This window comes from Balaenoptera ricei, chromosome X (genome assembly GCF_028023285.1).
Source record: "Balaenoptera ricei isolate mBalRic1 chromosome X, mBalRic1.hap2, whole genome shotgun sequence".
Classification (NCBI taxonomy): Eukaryota; Metazoa; Chordata; class Mammalia; order Artiodactyla; family Balaenopteridae; genus Balaenoptera; species Balaenoptera ricei.
The window spans coordinates 68587138-68607710 of NC_082660.1; the positions used below are offsets into that span (position 1 = coordinate 68587138).

The 20573-nt window shown below is 37.1% G+C and overlaps 1 protein-coding gene and 1 pseudogene across 7 annotated transcripts in view; one reads left to right on the plus strand and one right to left on the minus strand.

Moving 5' to 3' along the window:
- Positions 1–20573, minus strand: part of ATRX (ATRX chromatin remodeler) — a 242595-nt gene that overhangs the window by 68961 nt on the left and 153061 nt on the right. For all 7 annotated transcript variants that reach the window (XM_059909868.1, XM_059909864.1, XM_059909863.1 and 4 more), the window contains 3 exons: positions 18718–18848; positions 16710–16798; positions 16404–16576 (listed from right to left, as the gene is read on the minus strand). In XM_059909868.1, the coding sequence (XP_059765851.1) occupies positions 16404–16576; positions 16710–16798; positions 18718–18848 (393 nt within the window). The remainder of the gene's footprint in view (positions 1–16403; positions 16577–16709; positions 16799–18717; positions 18849–20573) is intronic.
- Positions 8873–9306, plus strand: LOC132357866 (large ribosomal subunit protein uL16-like; annotated as a pseudogene).

Sequence of the window (20573 nt, forward strand, 5' to 3'; positions counted from 1 at the left end):
CAAATAGTTCTAATATCTGTGGTTCTTGACAATCTGATCATGCTGTTTGTTTTTTGTGTTAACTTTGTCAGGTTGACTGATAACTTATTTTGTTGCTAACTTTTCCTAATGTTGATTGCTTCTTTAGGTACTCTATAACTTTTTCTTGTCATTTCACTTTCAATGTAGCTGTAATATGAGAGAATCCTCGGTAGCCTGGGTTGACATCATACAACTCCACAGTGATTCTGCATCTGCTTCTGTCAGGTACTCCAGGGGATCACCAACCCAGAATTACTTTTGAGGTTAGTATTTCAGCTTGAGATTTTTAGACTATGTAAATAATGTAAATTCAAACCATAAACCATGTGAGGGAAAGCCCATGATTATGAATCCAAGAAAACTATTTTTGAAACCCATAGCCCAGGGTGACACAGATAAGCTTCCTTGTCATCTCCTTGTCATCTCTCTGGATTGATGGGAAAAATTTTTTCTATCCTATTCTTCTATGGAGTATGTACCTATGTTAAACAGATTCAGCTTTAATCTGAGTTCTAAGAACTCTCCACCTTATAGAGGGCTCAAGGCCTTGAATCTTACCCCTGGCTAGGTGAAAACCAAAGCTGCTACTCTCAAGACTAGCCTATCCCTAGAGCTTCCGTAGCATACCTTCTTGAACTTACTGTTTAGGTTATCAGTTCCTTCTTTTTTGTCTGGGTCCTGGTGATTTCCATTACTTTTACAGAGCTCATTATGCATTTGTATTTAAACCACAATGAACTATTGCCTAAATGTACCATGTATTTTCAAGATTCCATGCCTTTCCTTGAATGTCTTATATTACATTCTCCCCCTATTTTCTTGACCAACTTCCACGCATATTTTACTATCTTTCAAGAGTCAACAAAAATTTCATCTTAGAACAGCCTTCTTAAGAGGGTGACCCTTGGCTGTTGTCTGGGACCTTGAATGGTAAACTGTTCCCTGTACTGATTTTAAACTTTCCCTGAGAAGAGGGGATTGCTGCGCCTCGTCTAGGCACCTAGAAAGAAAACACCTGTTTTCGTTCTGGAAGTCTGGAATTTGGTAAGAGCCAGGCAGAAAGTGCCTATGTCACCAGTCCCCAGTAAAAACCTTGGGTACCTAGTCTCTAATGAGCTCCTCTGATAGACAACACTTCACATATGTAGCCATAACTTGTTGCTGCAGAAATTAGTACAGCCTGTGTGACTTCACTGGGATAGGACTCTTGGAAGGTTATGCCTGGTTTCCTCTGGACTTTGACCAATATGTGCCTTTTCCCTTTCCTGATTTTGCTTTGTACCCTTCTGTTGTAATAAACCATAGTCCTGAATATGACTACATGCTGAGTCCTATGAATCACCAAACCAGGGGGGAGCTTTGAGGAATCCTGACACATAGCTTATCAAGCATATGCTAACTAAAATTCCTTTCTACAATTAGTCAATTGGCAAATAATCAGTGCCTTTGGGAATTTTGCAGTTCCACAGACTGCACACAACTTCAGCAATGGTTACCCAATTTAATTAAGGTAATTTATATAAGGTAAAAGTGTAAGCAATTATAAAAAATGCTGGCAGAAAGGGAGTACAAATGTGGCAGCTAAATAAGAAGTCTAAAAGCTTAGCACAGGTGACAATTTCTGTGCAAATACAATAGATTCATTCTAATTGTAATCCTGTTGGATATAATCACAACAGAGTAATCTCTAAAAAAAATAAAAAGTGACCCAGAAAAATATGGGCTACTCCAGTTCATAAATATCCTGAATAAATAATTAAAACCTGCAAATAGATATTTCATGCTGAATATTCTTACTTCATCATCGACATGGATTAATCATTCCTTCTGTTATAACTCTGTATTGTGTATGCATACATGACAAGTAACAGTGAATTAATAAATCAAAGCCACTTCTAAATATCTACTCTGGATATCAAAAAATGTTTACAAGGCAAGGCACAATGGAAATACAAACAAATAGAAAGCAACACTTTTATCCCTAATTTCTTCAAGCAATCTAAATATATATTTAAACACTGTATTTGCAGCAAGATACACTGTAGTTTTTTTTTCTTATAATAACGAACTTTATTTTATACCAGAATTCTACTACACAAGAATATTGGGAGGAGTCATTGGAAATGCAGATTATTGTTAAATGCAACTTAAAAAATACTCTCCCCATCCCATTTAGGTAGCACAGATGTTTCTATGCCTACTAAACTCAGTGGCGCTATTGGAAATGCAACATATTTGCCAATCTAGTGAAGAACATTCCCCACCAGACCAAGCACCTCTGAAGACCAGGCCCCTTTGCTTTTCCTTTGATTTCTGGTGTCAGCACACTGATATGCACTAGGTATTTTTGAATCAATAGAATGACTGAAAGAATTAGGCTATAAATTCATCTATCAATCAATCAATCAATCAATCACCATCATCACTGTCTTCAAAATGTATCCCAAAGTAAAAGACCAGCAGAACCAAAGAATCAGAGATATTTCTTACCACCTCCTAAAACTGAATCTCTTTCCTGACTCCACCCCCTTTTCAGGCTACCACCTCACCCCTTATCTCTTCTTACCTTTTTTTAAATTGAAGTGCAGTTAATTTACTATGTTGTGTTAGTTTCAGATGTACGGTAAAGTGATTCAGTTATATATATATATTCTTTTTCTGATTCTTTTCCCTTATAGGTTATTACAAAATATTGAGTATAGTTCCCTGTGCCATACAGTAGGTCCTTGTTGATCATCTATTTTATATATAGTAGTGTGTATATGTTAATCCCAAACTAACTTATCCCTCCTCCCCTTTCCCCTTTGGTAACCATAAGTTTGTTTTCTGTCTGTGGGTCTATTTCTGTTTTGTATATAAGTTCATTTGTATCATTTTTCTTTTTTGATCTTCCACATATAAATGATATCCTATGGTATTTGTCTTTCTCTTTCTGACTTACTTCACTTAGTATGATAATCTCTAGGTCCATCCATGTTGCTGCAAATGGCATTATTTCATTCTTTTTTATGGCTGAGTAATATTCCACTGTATACATATGTATGTGTGTGTTTATGTATATATATACATACACACATACACACACACACACACACACACACACACACACACCACATCTTCTTTATCCATTCATTTGTTGATGGACATTTAGGTTCCTTTCATGTCTTGGTTATTGTAAATAGTGCTGCAATGAACACTGGGGTGCATGTATCTTTGCAAATTATGTTTTTCTCTGGATATATGCCCAGGACTGGGATTTCAGGATCATATGGTATCTCTGTGTTTTAGTTTTTTAAGAAACCTCCATCACCTCACACCAGTCAGAATGGCCATCATCAAAAAGCCTACAAATAATAAATGCTGGAGAGGGTGTGGAGAAAAAGGAACTCTCCTACACTATTGGTGGGAATGTAAATTCATACAGCCACTATGGAGAACAGTATGGAGATTCCTTAAAAAACTACACTGTAGGGCTTCCCTGGTGGCGCAGTGGTTAAGAATCCACCTGCCAATTCAGGGGACACGGGTTCAAGCCCTGGTCCGGGAAGATCCCACATGTCGCAAAGCAACTAAGCCCGTGCGCTACAACTACTGACCCTGCGCTCTAGAGCCCACGAGCCACAGCTACTGAGCCCGTGTGCCACAACTACTGAAGCCCACATGCCTAGAGCCTGTGCTCCGCAACAAGAGAAGCCACCACAACAAGAGCCCCGCTCACTGCAACTAGAGAAAGCCTGTGCGCAGCAATGAAGACCCAACACAGCCAAAAATAAATAAATAAATTTTTAAAAACCTACACTGTAGTTTTAGAAATAAAGGTAAAATATCATTAAAATATTATATGTATAAATAGTAGTACTAGTAGAATGGTAAACTCTGTAAGTGTATTTTGCACATTGATATAACCCAAGCTTCTTGAGCTGTCCCAGGCACATAGTAAGAACACAATAAACATTTGTTGAATGAATAAATATGGTATGTTAATGCTAATATTATGGTCCTACATCATACACCAAGATTCTATCACAAAAGATTATATCCATACAATAAATTATATACATTTTGTTTTTTAATTGCGTTACAATTAACATACAATATTATATTAGTTTCAGGTGCACCACATAGTGATTAGATGTTTTTATACAGTATGCAACGATAACCACAATAAGACCAGTTATCATCCATCACTATATTTTACAATATTACTGACTACATTCCCTATGTGCACATTAAATGCCTGTGACTTACTAATTTTATAGCTGGAAGTTTGTACCACTTAACTCCCTTTACCTATTTCATCCATTCCCCCAAGATGCACCCCCTTCTGCCAACCACCAGTTTGCTCTAGATATCGACGAGTCTGTTCCTATTTAGTTTTGTTCATTAGTTTTGTTTTTTACATTCCACATATAAGTTAAATCATACAGTCTTTGTTTTTCTTGGTCTGACTTATTTCACTTACCATAATACCCTGTAGGTTGATCCACATTGTCATAAAGGCAAGATTTCATTCTTTCTTATGGCTGAGTAGTATTCCATTACACACACACACACACACACACACACACACACCTTCTTTATCCATTCATCTACTGATGGACACTTACGTTGCTTCCATATCTTGGCTACTGTAAACAGTGCTGCAATGAACATGGGAGTACACATGTATTTTCAAATTACTGTGTTTGTATTCTTCAGATAAATATCCAGAAGTGGAAATGCTGCATCATACGGCATATGGTAGTTCTACTTTTAATTTTTTGAGGAACCGCCATGGTTTTCATAATAGCTGCAACAATTTACCTTCCCACCAACAGTGCACAACAGTACCCTTTTCTCCACATCTTCACCAACACTTGTTGTTTCTTGCTTTTTGATAGCAGCCATTCTGACAGGTGTGAGGTTGTATCTCACTGCGCTTTTGATTTGCATTCTGCTGATGATTAGTGATGTTGAAGGCCTTCCCATGTTCCTGTTGACCATCTGTATGTCTTCTTTGGAAAAATGTCTATTCAGGTTCTCTGCCCAGTTTTTAATTGGGTTGTTTTTTGATGTTGAGTTGTATGAGTTAGTTATATATTTTAGATATCAACCCCTTATGGGATATATCACATGCAAATATATTCTCCATTTAATCCCATTAAACAAATGGGACTACTTTGATGTAGTCCCATTTGTTTAATTTTACTTTTGTTGCCCTTGCCTGAGGAAACAGATTCAAAAAAAAATATTTCTAAGACCCATGTCAAAGAGCATACTGCCTGTGTTTTCTTCTAGGAATTTTAAAGTTTAAGGTCTTACATTTAAGTCTTTAATCAATTTTGAGTTTCTTTTTGTATATGGTATAAGAAAGTGGTCCAGTTTCATTCTTTTGCATATAGCTGTCCAGTTTTCCCAACACTATCTTATTTCAAGAGACTGTCTTTTCCCCACTGTATGTTCCTGCCCCCTTTGTTGTAGATTAATTGAACATATGAGCTTCAGTTTATTTCTGAATTCGCTACTGTGTTCCATTTATCTATGTGTCGATTTTTGTGCTAGTACTATACTGTTTTGACTACTAAAGCTTTGTAGTATAATTTCAAGTCTGGAAGCATGTTATCTCCCGCTTTGTTCTTCTTTCTCAAGATTGCTTTGGCTATTCAGGATCTTTTCTGTTCCATACAAATTTTAGAATTGTTCTCATTCAGTCAAAAATGCCATTGGTATTTTGACAGGAATTGCATTGAATCTATAGATGACTTTGGTAGTATCAACATTTTAATGATATTGACTCTCCAATACATGAGCACAAAGTATATTTCCATTATTTTTGTGTCATCTTCCATTTTGTTCCTCAATATCTCAGTTTTCAGAGTACAGGTCTTGTGCCTTGGTTAAATTTAAACCTAGATATTTTATTCTTTTTGATGCAATTGTAAATGGGAAAGTTTTCTTAATTTCTCTTTCTGCTAGTTCATTACTAGTGTACAGAAATGCAACAGGTTTCTGTATATATATATATATTTTAATTTTATTTTATTCATTTATTTATGGCTGTGTTTTATTTATTTATTTATGGCTGTGTTGGGTCTGCGAGGGCTTTCTCTAGTTGCGGCAAGTGGGGACCACTCTTCATCGCGGTGCGCAGGCCTCTCACCATTGCGCCCTCTCTTGTTGCGGAGCACAGGCTCCAGACGCGCAGGCTCAGTAGTTGTGGCTCACGGGCCTAGTTGCTCCGCGGCATGTGGGATCTTCCCAGAACAGGGCTCAAACCTGTGTCCCCTGCATCGGCAGGCAGATTCTCAACCACTGCGCCACCAGGGAAGCCCTGTATATTTTTTTATGCTGAAAGTTTACTGAATTTATTAGTTCTAACAGTTTTTTGGTAGAGTCTTTGGGGTTTTCTACATATAGTATCATGTCATCTGCAAATAGTGACAGTTTTACTGCTTCCTTTCCAATCTGGATGCTTTTTCCCTTTTTCTTGCCTAATGGCTGGGGCCAGGACTTCCAATACTATATTGAATAAAACTAGTGAGAGTCCATATCCTTGTCTTGTTCCTGATCTTAGAGGAAAAGCTTTTAGCTTTTCACCACTGAGCATATTACCTGTGGGTTTTTCATAAATGGCTTTTACTATGATGAGATATGTTCTGTCTGTACCCACTTTGTTGAAAGTTTTCATCATAAATGGATGTTGAATTTTATCAAATGCTTTTCCTGCATCTACTAAGATGATCATTTGATGTTTATCCTTTGTTTTATTAATGTGGTATATCACATTGATTGATTTACAGATGTTAGACCATCCTCGTACCTCTGCAATAAATTTCATTGATCATGGTGTATGATCCTTTTAATGCATTTTAAAATCCAGTTTGCTAATATTTTGTTAAAGATGTTTGCATCTGTGTTCATCAGGGACATTAGCCTGTAGACTATTTTTTTGGTGGTGTCTTTGTCTCATTTTGGTATCAGGGTAACACTGGCCTCATAAAATGAGTTTGGAAGTGTTCCTTCCTTTTCAATTTTTTGGAATATTTTGAGAAGAATAGGTACTTACTCTTCTTTAAATGTTCAAGATAATTCACCTGTGAAGCCATCTGGACCTGGACTTTTGTTTTTAAACTACAGATTCAATATTGTTACTAGTAATAGATCTATTCAGATTTTCTATTTCTTCATGATTCAGTCTTGGAAAATTGTGCATTTCTAGGTATTTATCCATTTCTCCCAGGTTGTCTAATTTGTTGCCACACAACTGTGCATAGTAGTCTCTTATGATCCTTTGTATTTTGGTGGTGTTGGTTGTAACTTCTCCTCTTTCATTTCTGATTTTATTTATTTGGGTTCTCTCTTTCTCTTGATGAGTCTGGCTAAATATGTGATTTTGTTTATCCTTTCAAAGAAACAACACTTATTAGTTTCATTGAATTTTCCTTTTTTTTAAAGACTCAGCTTCAGTTATTTCCACTCTGATCTTCATTATTTGGTTCCTTTCACAAACTTTGGGCTTTGCCTGTCCTTCTTCTTCTTGTTCCTTTAAATGTACCTTTACATGGCTTATTTGACATTTTTCTTATTTCTTCTAGTAGGCCTGTACCACTATGAACTTTCCTCTTAGAACTGCTTTTGCTGCATCCCATAGATTTTGTAATGGTGTGTTTCCATTTTCATTTGTCTCAAAGTATTTTTTTATTTCCTCTTTCATTTCTTCGTTGATCTATTGCTTGTTTAGTAGCATGATTTTTAGCCCCCCATATTATTGCTTTTTCCAGTTTTTTTCTTGTACTTGATTTCTAGTTTCATACCACTGTGATCTGAAAAGATGCTTGATATGATTCCAATCTTCTTAAATTTATTAAGACTTGTTTTGTGACCTAACATGTGATCTATCCTGGAGAATGTTCCATTTTGTGACCTAACGTGATCTATCCTGGAGAATGTTCCATGTGCACTTGAAAAGAATATGTATTCTGCTGCTTTTGGATAAAATGTTCTATATTTATCTATTAAGTGCATCCGGTCAAATACCAGATTTAAGGCCAGTGTTTCCTTACCGATTTAGTGTCTAGATGATCTATCCATTGATGTAAGTGGAGTATTAAAGTCCCCTATTATTACTGTATCACTGTCAATTTCTCCCTTTATTTCCGTTGACACTTTCTTTATATATTTAGACACTCCTATGTTGGATGCATGAATATTTACAAACGTTATATCCTCTTGTTTGGATTGACCCCATTAACACTATGGCATGCTTTTCCTTGTCTTTTGTTATAGTTTTTGTTTTAAAGTCTATTTTGTCTGACATGAGTATTGCTACCCCAGCATTCTTTACTTTACAATTTGCAAGGAATATCTTTTTCTATCCCCTCACTTTCAGTTTATGTGTGTCTTTAGATCTGAGGTGAGTCTCCTACAGGCAGCATATAGATGGGTCATGCTTTTTTATCCATTCAGCTACCCTATGTCTTTTGATTGGAGCACTTAGTCCATTCACATTTAAAATAACTATTGGCAGGTATATACTTATTGCCATTTTTTAACTTGTTTTCTGGTTGTGTTTTTAGTTCTTCTCTGTTCCAGTCTTACTCTCTTCATTTCTTCCCTTATCGTTTGACGGATTCCTTTAGTTTTATGTTTGGATCCCTTTCTCTTTATTTTTTTGTGTATCCATTGTAGGTGTTTTTGATTTGTGGTTATCATGAGGTGTGTGTATGTATGTATGTATGTATGTGTATATACATCAACCTGTATATATACCCAATTATTTTAAGCTGACAGTCACTTTAAGTTTGAAGGCATTCTAAAAGCACTACGTTTTGCTCTTTCCCTTCAACATGACTCTGAAAATCCTGTTGTCGCCATGGGCTGCTGCCCCGCCTGGTATTACTAGTATTGTAAGAACAATCTGTACCCAGAGTCTTGCTTCTGCCAAGGTGACCCTGATGCCAAGATCCACATCTTTGACCCGGGGTAGGAGAAGGCAAAAGTTCCGACTCTGTGGCTACATGGTGTCAAATGAGTATGAGCAGTTCTCCACTGGAGGCTGCCCATATTTGTGCCAACAAGTACCCGGTGAAAAGCTGTGGTAAAGATGGTTTTCACATCCAAACGCCATCTCCACCCCTTCTACATCATCCACATCAACAAGACATTGTCCTGTGCTGAGGCTGACAAGCTCTGGGTAGGTATGTAGGGTGCCTCTGGAAAGCCCCAGGGCACAGTGGCCACAGTACACACTTGTCAAGTCATCATGTCCATCCCCACCAAGCTGAAGAACAAGGAGCATGTGGTTGAGGCCCTACACAGGGCCAAGTTCAAGTTCCCTGGCCACCAGAAGATTCACATGTCCAAGAGTGGGGATTTACTAAGTTTAAAGTCGATGAATTTGAACATGTGGTGGCAGAAAAGTGACTTATCCCAGTTGGCTGTGGGGTTAAATACATCCTTAATCACGGCCCCTTGGGCAAATGGCAGGCCCTGCACTCACAAGAGCCTTGGTGTTGTTGTCCATTCCTTGCTCATGCCCACCAATAAATCCTACTTTCCTGTCAATCAATCAAAAAAAGCACTCCATTTTCACTCGCCTGTCACGTTTTATTTTTTGTCGTTATATTTTACTTCTTTTTATTTTGTGTATCCCTTAACTACTTACTTCAGTTATAGCTGATTTTTTTTTTACTACTTGTCTTTAAACCTTCATACTAGCTTTTTAAAGTGACTGATACAATTCCTTTACTATATATTCTCCTTCACCAGTGATTTTTTTCTTTTCATATATTTTCTTATTTTTAGTTGTGATCTTTTCTTTTCCCCTTAAAGATAACCCTTTAATATTTCTTGTAAGGCCAGTTTATTGGTGATGAACTCCTTTCGTTTTTGCTTGTCTGAAAAACTCCTTATCTCCCCTTCAAGTCTGAATGATAACCTTGCCAGGTACAGTGTTCTTGACTGTAAGTTTTTATCCTCTCAGCACTTTAAATACATCATGGCACTCCTATCTGGCCCACAAAGTTTCTGCTTTAAAATCAGCTGACAGGCTTATGTGGTTTCGCTTGTATATGATTAGCTGTTTTTCTCTTGCTGTCTTTAAAATTCTCTTTTATTCTTAAACTTCTGCCATTTTTATTATGATGTACCTTGGTATGGGTCTCTTTGGGTTCATCTTGTTTAGGATCTCTATGCTTCCTGTACCTGGGTGTCTGTTTCCTTCCCTAGGTATGGATGTTTTCCGCCATTATTTCTTCAAATAAGTTTTCTGTCCCTTTCTCTCTTCTTCTTCTGGGACCCCTACAATATAAATATTAGTATGGTTGATGTTTCACAGAGGTCCCTTAAACTCTCATTTTTAAAAATTCTTCCTTCTTGTTGCTATTCTTATGGGGTGATTTCTACTATTTTATCTACCAGATTACTTATCCCTTCTGTATCATCTCATCTGCTTCTGATTCCCTCTAGTGTATTTTTTATTTCAGTTACTGTATTGAGTTCTGATTCTTTCTTACATTTTCTAAGTCTTTGTTAAAGTTCTCACTGAGTTCCTCCAATCGTCCCCTGAGTTTGGTGAGCACCCTTATGACTGTTTCTTTGAACTCTTTTATCAGGTAAACTACTTATCTGTTTCATTAGGGTTTATTTTTTCCTGGGGTTTTATTTTGTTATTTTGTTTGGACCATATTCCTCTATCTCATTACTTTGATCTTCTTTTGTGTTTCTATAAATTAGGTGAAACAGCTACCTCCCCAGATCTTGAAGAAGAGGCCTTGTGTGGGAACATTCCCTGTGTAGACTACTTGTGCCTAGAGGCTTTGGCAGGCCAGATGGGGCTGCAGTGGGCACCAGCTGGGGTTAATACCTGGGGACCACTATGCCCGAGGCTGCCTTGGTGGGACCACTGAACCTGGAGGAGGGCCCAGTCCAGGGGCAGCCCCCTGGGAAGTACTGCACCCAAGGCTGCCTTAGGAGGATAGCTGGAGCTGGAGAGGACCTGGTCCAGGGGCAGTCCCTGAAGAGTGCTGGGCCATAGGCTGCCTTGATGGGGCGGCTGGAGCTGGAGCAGATATGGGGCAGAAGGCGTCCGGGGGTGGAACTCCAAACAATAGTGATCACCAGTGCCTCCTACCCAGGCAAGGGCTCCAACAGTTCCCTGTCATTTAGGCAGAAACTCTAGGGTTAGGAAACAGATTTCCTTTACATATACTGTAGGTGCCTTTAAAGTTTTTTCACTGTGTCCCAGGGTGAGTGTGTCTGCATTTGGATCCCTCAGCAATCCATCTCCCTACCATAGATCACTGCGAAAGAGGAGGGGTTCCCATGGATACCGTGTCTCTGACTTTCCTACCAGTTTCTACGTGGTTCTTCTATTGGCAGCACCAGTTCATTCAGCCCCCAGGTCTTCTTCAAGAGGAAATGCGTTGTGTTTAGGTGTAGATCATTGTGCTCAGGGGAGGAGGTGAGCATAGGGTCTTCCTGTGCCGCCACCTTTCCAAGTCCACTCTATGCTTGTTTTCAAATATAAATGCTCACTGATAACGCTTACTCTGAAAACACAGGCATACCTCAGAGATATTGCAGGTTTGGTTCCAGACCATCACAATAAAGCGAATATCACAATAAAGCGAGTCACACAAATTTTTTGGTTTCCCACTACATATAATAGTTAGGTCTACACTATTCTGTAGTCTATTAAGTGTGCAAGAGCATTATGTCTTAAAAAACAATGTACATACCTTAATTTAAAAATACTGTATTACTAAAAAAATTCTTGCATCGTTTCGCTGAAGCAAGCCATAATCTTTTTGCTGGTGAGGGGTCTTGCCTCCATGTTGCTGGCTGCTGACTGGTCAGGGTGGTGGTTGCTGATGACCGGGGTGGATGTGGCAATTTCTTAACATAAGACAACAATGAAGTTTGCTGCATCGATAATGGCTCTTCCTTTCATGAACGATCTCTCTGTAACATGCAATGCTGTGTGACAGCATTTTACCCACAGTAGAACTTCTTTCAAAATGGGAGTCAATCCTCTCACACCCTGAAATGGATTTATCAACTAAGTTTATGAAATGTTCTAAATCCTCTGTTGTCATTTCCACCATCTTCACAGCATCTTCGCCAGGAGCAGATTCCATCTCAAGAAACCACTCTCTTTGCTCATCCATAAGAAGCAACTCTTCATCCATTAAAGTTTTATCATGAGATTGCAGCAATTCAGTCACATCTTCAGGCTCTTCTAATTCTAGTTCTCTTGCTATTTCCACCACATCAGCAGTGACTTCCTGCCCTGAAGACTTGAACCCCTCAAAGTCATCCATGAGGGTTGGAATTCACTTCTTCCCAACTCCTGTTAATGTTGATATTTTGACCTCTTCCCATGAATCACGAATGTTCTTAATGGTACCTAGAACGGTGAATCCTTTCCAGGAGGTTTTCAATTGACTCTGCCCAGATCCATCAGTGGAATCACTGTCTATGGCAGCTATAGCCTTACAAAGTGTACTTCTTAAATAATAAGACTTGAGAGTTGAAATGACTCCTTGATCCATAGGCTGCAGAATGGATGTTGTGTTAGCAGGCTTGAAAACAACATTAATCTCGTTGTACATCTCCATCAGAGCTCTTGGGTGACCAAGACAGTAATATTTTGGAATTACTTTCAATGAGCAGAAATATTTCGAAAGGAATCTTTTTTTTTTCTGACCAGTCGGTCTCAACAGTGAGCTTAAAATACTCAGTAAACCATGCTGTAAACAGATGTGAGGCCATCCAGGCTTTGTTGTTCCATTTATAGAGCACAGGCAGAGCAGATTTAGCATAATTCTTAAGGGCCCTGGGATTTTCAGAATGGTAAATGAGCACTGGCTTCAACTTGAAGTCACCAGCTGCATTAGCTCCTAATAAGAAACTTAGCCTGTTCTTTGAAGCTTCGAAGCTAGGCATCGACTTCTCCTCTCCAGCTATGAAAGCCCTAGATGGCATCTTCTTCCAACAGAAGGCTGTTTCGTCTACACTGAAAACCTGTTGTTTAGTGTAGCCACCTTCATGAATTATCTTAGCTAGATCCTCTGGATGACCTTCTGCAGCTTCTACATCACCACATGCTGCTTCACCTTGCACTTTTATGTTATGGAGATGGCTTCTTTCCTTAAACCTCATGGAACCAACCTCTGTTAGCTTCAAACTTTTCTTCTGCAGCTTCCCCACCTCTCTCAGCCTTCATACAATTGAAGAGAGCTAAGCCTTACTCTGGATTAGGCTTTGGCTTAAGAGAATGTTGTGGCTGGTTTGATCTTCTATCTAGACCACAACAACTTTCTCCATATCAGCAATAAGACTGTTTCACTTTCTTATCATTCGTGTGTTCACTGGAATAGCACTTTTAATTTCCTTCAAGAACTTTTTCTTTGAATTCACAACTTGGCTAACTGTTCGGCAAAGAGGCCTAGTTTTGGCCTATCTCGGCTTTCAACATGCCTTCCTCACTAAGCTTAATCATTTCTAGTTTTTTATTTAAAGTGAGAGACAAGCAAGTCTCCCTTTCACTTGAACACTTAGAGGCCATTGTAGTGTTATTAATTGGCCTGATTTCAATATTGTTGTGTCTTAGGGGATAGGGGGGCCTGAGGAGAGGGAGAGAGACAGGGGAAAGGCCAGTCGGTGGATCAGTCAGAACCCACACAACACAAAATTTATCAATTAAGTTGCCTGTCTTACATGGGTGCAGTTCATGGCTCCCCAAAACAGTTACAATAGTAACATCAAAGATGACTGACCACAGATCACCATAACAAACATAATAATAACAAAAAAGTTTCAAATATTGTGAGAATTACAAAATGTGACACACAGATACGGAGTGAACAATTGCTGTTGGAAAAATGGTGCTGATAGACTTGTTTAACACAGGGTTGCCACAAACCTTCAATTTGTGAAAAACACAGTATCTGTGAAGTGCAATAAAACAAGGTATGCTTATGCTGAAATAATAAATCAAATATTTTGAAGTAGTTTATATACAGTCATTTCCTCATCATAAAATGTCCTAATACGATACTAAACTAAAACACAGAGATGTGGATGCTGTAAGGTAAACTTAAATGACTTATTCAAGGTGTTGCTTCTCAAAAAGTTCAGAAAGCTACTGCAAAAGAATTAAGCATAAACTCTTTGACGTGAAAGTGAAATATGCAGTAAAAATCATAGCTCAGTTATAGCCATCTACTTATTTAATATCCATTTCAATTTCCAGGTGCAACATTTTGGCTCTTTAATACTTCCTATTTAGGTTTTCTTACATTTACTATAAGAAAGTGATTTGCAAGGGGAATTCCCTGGCAATCCAGCGGTTAGGACTTGGAGCTTTCACTGCTGGGTACCAGGCTGGATCTCTGGTCAGGGAACTAAGATCCCACAAGCCATGTGGCAGGGCAAAAAAAAAAAAAAAGTGATTTCTTTTTAACACTTACACAGTACCAGGTATATATGATCATGTATTATGATCTACTCAGCCTTATATAGAGTTAATCTAGATCTAAAGAACAAAAAATAGATTTTTATCATCTATTTGTTCTAGAAAATGTTTCTGATCAACTATACATGTAGATAGCTGCAATAAATAAAAAATACATCCATATATGAATGACTTCTATTTGACTGCACAGAGCTAAAATGAAACAAACACAATAGAGAAGTAGGCAAAGTTTGTCATTTGGAACCCACAGCCTTCCCTGTCTGCTTTTAAGTTCATAACATGTAGCAACCTACTCTCTGCTCCAGTTATTTTCAAACTTTTTCATATTATGGCATATATGGAAAGCGACAGTACTTACAATAGCACACCAGGAAAACTGGAAGATGCTATTCATTTCTGAAGGTGACCCAGCTGCATAAGACCCCATCTATAGTTCCAAGTGATGAACACATCAATACCTCAGCATACTTTTATGTAATCCATTTAGAGCACAGTATGAGACACACTGGTTAGTCTATACTCTCTCTTTTCTCTTAACCATAAGTTATGAGAAAAATTTAACAAGAATATTTTAAGAAAATCATTCCCAGGAGCAAAAAAACTTTAAGCTATTTATTTCTAATTACGAGATGAGAGACTGAGGAGAACTTAAGTGAAAATGCAGGTCAGGAGACCAGGGGAGGAGATAACAGGAGCTTCCCACTACCTTAAATTAAACTATAACCATTCCTTTACTACTCTTAGAAAAGCATACTTTAAATCTAGTTGGAAGATGAATGCTGATAATAAACTGCCTTTATGGGGTAACAGGAGAGAAAAACAAGAAAAGAAATTTTGTAGTTTAATTTTTACTATTCCCCTGATTTCTTAGAGAAGTAAGCCAGGGTCTGTGGTTAGGCTGCCATCTGTCTATCCCAAGGAGGTACTGAAGAGAGAAATGTTTATCAAGGAATCACCAAATTTGTTCAGCTGCAGGCCTGAGACCAGCTAAGCTTGTCTGTGCACAGGATCATTCACCTAGCTGGCATCCACATCTCTCTTCTCAGATGGTCTCTACTGCTTTGTTCCATGATTCGCAAATGCCACATATTTAGAGTTATTTACACTGTTTTGTCTTTAGATATTTGATATTTCAAATATTCAGATATCTGTTCCCAGCACCGGAGTTCCTAAACACCCAGTCAGGCTGCACTAGGAGTATACACAGCCTGAACACTAAACCTTCAAATGTAGATATGAGTAAAGATAACTTTAGCCATTGGGAAGTTCAACGGAAGACTTTCACTGAGTATACACTCATGCACAAGAGAAAGAAAGAAAGAAAAAGCGAAACAGCTGACACAAACTGTACCTGAACAGGGGAAACCTAGAGACAATAAATATAGATTATGAACAATTAAAAAGGAAAAACACTAAACCAATAAAACTAGTTTTACTGTATAAAATGAATTATAATCATAGTTTATCATCTGAAATGCTTCCACTTATTTATATAGTAGTTAAGTGAAATTACCCTGGTGGGTTTGAAATGGGCTATATCTAGGTCTGAATCCCACTTCTACAAATCATTTATAAAAATAAAGATATAACAGCATTGCGAGGCTGCTCAAGAATTAAGTTAGCTAACACATGGAGTGAAAATAATACAGAGTTTAGGCATATACATGTAAATAAATGTTAGTTTTTCTTTTTTCCCTTCCTCTTAAATACCAGAGAGAGCACAATGGCTTGCTTGTAATTCAACATTCGTCAAATATTTGTTGTTATTACTTGTATCTGATTATCCTAGATGCTTACCAATTGAGGAAAGATATTCCTTTGAGCCAACTAGTGAGGATAATTAATAACTGAAAAAAGCACTGACATCAATGACATGACATTTTCTAAATCAATGTTCCATGATAAACACAACATTTATCAGACTCACTTTCTTCCAGCTTTAAAGAAACTGAGGGATTGTTTCCTGTTTCATCCACATTTCCTTCACCACCTCCTCGAGATCTTGAATTCCAGACTTTAATCACTTCAACATCATTGTCACTGCCGCTTCCACTTGAGCTACTATCTTTTTTCCCCTTTTTCCCCTTTGTTTTCTTCTTTCTAAAAAAAATAATGAACAAATTCAAAGTATTAGGAAAACACAGGAAAGATACAAGTGCCAATTTTTAGAGGATGATCAGCAAGTAGGGATTTTAAACATGTCAACACAGGGCACAAAAAGTATTCAATTTACTTTGTATAATCATCAGAGCTTAAACTCATGGAGGTTTCTTCAGAATCTGAAGCTATAAATTCATCCATACTGTCTTCATCAAAATATCCCTAGAGAAAAAAAAAATGAATGTTTTAAGAATTTATATCAATTTATACTAGAAATTATAATAATGTTTATTTCATTTAAGGATAAGTTAATTGTTATGAGATAAGGAAGAACTATCATAGATTAGAAAAAATAAAGGAGACATCACAGATATGAATAATAAATGAAATGTGAAATCTTGGATTGAATCATGGAAAAGAAAAAGGATGTAAGTACAAAAACTGATGAAATCCAATTAATGTCTATTGTTTAGTTAATAGTACTAACCCAATGTTAATTTCTTCATTTTGACCATTTTACTATGGTTATGCAAGATGTTAATCTATGACAAAGGAGGCAAGAATATACAATGGAGAAAAGGCAGCCTCTTCAATAAGTGGTGCTGGGAAAACTGGATCGATACATGTAAAACAATGAAATTACAACACTCTCTAACACCATACACAAAAGATAAACTCAAAATGGATTAAAGACTTAAGTGTAAGGCCAGATACTATAAAAACTCTTAGAGAAAAACATAGGCAGAACACTCTGACATAAATCGAAGCAAGATCTTCTTTGACCCACCTCCTACAGTAATGAAAATAAAAACAAAAATAAACAAATGGGATCTAATGAAACTTAAAAGCTTTTGCACAGCACAGGAAACCATACACAAAACAGAAAGACAACCCACAGAATAGGAGAAAATATTTGCAAATGAAGCAACTGACAAGGGATTAATCTTCGAAATATACAAACAGCTCATGCAGCTCAATATTAAAAAAACAAACAAACCAATCAAAAAATGCACGGAAGATCTAAATAGACATTTCTCCAAAGAAGACATACAGATGGCCAAAAAGCACATGAATATATGCTCAACATCACTAATTACTAGAGAAATGCAAATCAAAACTACAGTGAGGTATCGCCTCACACTAGTCAGAATGGCCATCATCAAAAAATCTACAAACAATAAAGACTGCAGAGGGTGTGGAGAAAAGGGAACCCCCTTCTACACTGTTGGTGGGAATGTAAATTGGTACAGCCACTATGGAGAACAGTATGGAGGTTCCTTAAAAAACTAAAAATAGAGCTACCATATGAGCCAGCAATCCCACTCCTGGGCATATACCCAAAGAAAACCATAATTCAAAAAGATACATGCATCCCAATGTTCACTGCAGCACTATTTACAATAGCCAGGATACTGAAGCAACCTAAACGTCCATCGACAGACAAATGGAAAAAGAAGATGTGACACATATATACAACGGAATATTACTCAGCCATAAAAAAGAATGAAACAATGACATTTGCAGCAACATGGACGGACCTAGATTGTCATACTGAGTAAAGTAAGTTAGAGGACATATATTGCATGATATCACTTATATGTGTAATCTAAAAACAGGGTACAAATGAACTTATTTACAAAACAGAAATAGAGTTACAGATATAGAAAACAATCTTATGGTTACCAGGGGGAAGGGTGGGGAGGGACAAATTGGGACACTGGGATTAACAATACACACTACTATATATAAAATAGATAGCTAATAAGGGCCTGCTGCATAGCACAGGGAACTCTACTCAATACTCTGTAATGACCTATATGGTAAAAGAATCTAAAAAAGAGTGGATATCTGCATACGTATAACTGATTCATTTTGCTGTACACCTGAAACTAACACAACATTGTAAATCAGCTGTATTTCAATAAAAATTTTTTAAAAAGATTAACATTTAACACTCCTTCCATAATCACAATGCATTCAAACATACAGTAATTAACTAGAAATAAAATAAGTTGAATTACTGTACCAAAAAGAATAAAAAATTTTGAATACACAGTACGTCTATACAGATCAACCTTTTTCCTAAAGTTATTCTGCTTCCAACAGATACCTTTTGATCAACTTTAGGTTAGTTGATTTACCTTATTTTCTTTGCTAATGTAGTCCAGCTGCAAACACCAAGGATGAGTCCAGATTCTACTTAACATCTGAAAATCTTGGAAAAGTTTTGCACCTGCCTTTCCTCTTCCACCTTCACTGCTATTACCTACACCTGATCAAAAGAAAAAAAGAGTTAATGTTAAGACATAAGGATTCTCTAATTCAACCAAGGTGTTTCTAAATTAGGGCCTTAACTTTATCTGTGCCTCGGACTCCTTTGGCCATGTAGAGAATCTTATAGGCCCTCTTTCTCAGAAAATTTCAAAACATATAAAATAAATAGGATTACAAAAGAAACCCATCATACAGAAATTATCAAGATGTTTAAAAACAAACTTTTGATATAGTGGTATGTGTACCTTATTAATGCATTAAATAACAAACTATAGCAGTAATTTTAACAACTGCCTGAAATTCTGAAGCATTGATAAAGGTAAATTTGAGATATCGGTAATGACAATAATATATAGAAATATTTCTGATTTCTATTGGTAACAAAGTCACAATTAACACTAATACTACTTTGGTTTGTTGCCTACATTAATAATTGGAAAAATGCTGTATTTTTGATAGAGGTTAGTGAAAACATGTAATTTTTTTCTTATTCAGGTTTTTCTTATTCAGGTCCTAGATTCTAACCATAGACCCTAGATTACAAACTTCTGCTTTAGATAAAGCCACTCTCTGTATACAGTATTTTAGCAACTCTTTCCAATTATTCTTACACCAAAAAAAATTACTTCTAAAACTTATGCTTTTCATGTTGAAAAAAATAGATTTCTTTTGCCTAGAATAATTTCAACAAAATAATATTTTTCATATGAAAATGAAGTGAAAATTAAATGAATGCACATTTCATTAATATGACAAAATCATCAAGAGGGTAAAACACAGAAAAACAAAGCTGACTTTTTTTTTTTTAATAAATTTATTTTTGGCTGTATTGGGTCTCCGCTGCTGCACACGGGCTTTCTCTAGTTGCAGCAAGCGGGGCCTACTCTTCATTGCGGTGCATGGGCTTCCACTGTAGCGGCTTCTCTTGTTGTGGAGCACGGGCTCTAGGCACACGGGCTCCAATAGCTGTGGCATGCAGGCTCAGTAGTTGTGGCTCACGAGGTCTAGAGCGCAGGCTCAGTAGTTGTGGCACATGGGTTTAGTTGCTCCGTGGCATGCGGGACCTTCCCTGACCAGGGCTCAAACCTGTGTCCCCTGCATTGGCAGGTGGATTCTTAACCACTGCGCCACCAGGGAAGCCCAAAGCTGACTTTTTTAAAAAACAGCATTTAAGCAGTAACATTTTTCTGTCCACAGTTTTAAAAGATGTAAATTCACTGATAATTAATGTCTTGTCTCCATGAGGGACAAGAGTATATTCAGTAATGATATGAAATATGAATAAAAATGCATAAAAGTCTGGTACTGATTATTTTGCCTGATTAGAGGTATTTCCACTGTGTATGACAGAAATCATTGCTGTGAAAATGAGGCATCTAATTTCTTGATATACAACTGTTCATAGCATTCCGTTATAATTCTTTTATTTCTGTAAGGTCAGTAGTAATGCTCTTTCATTCTTGATTTTAGTTATTTGTATCTGCTCTATTTATTACTTTGTAAGTACAACTAAAGAGTTATCAATTATCTTGATTGTTTCAAAAAACCAAGTTTTGGCTTCAATAATTTTCTCTACTGTTTTCCTTTTCTCCTTTATATTTATTTCTGATTAGTCTTCATTATCTCCTTCCTTCTTCTTGCTTTGGGTTCAGTTTGCTCTTATTTTAGTTTCTTAAGGTAGAAAGTTAGTTATAAATTTGAGATCTTCTTCCTTAATATAGGC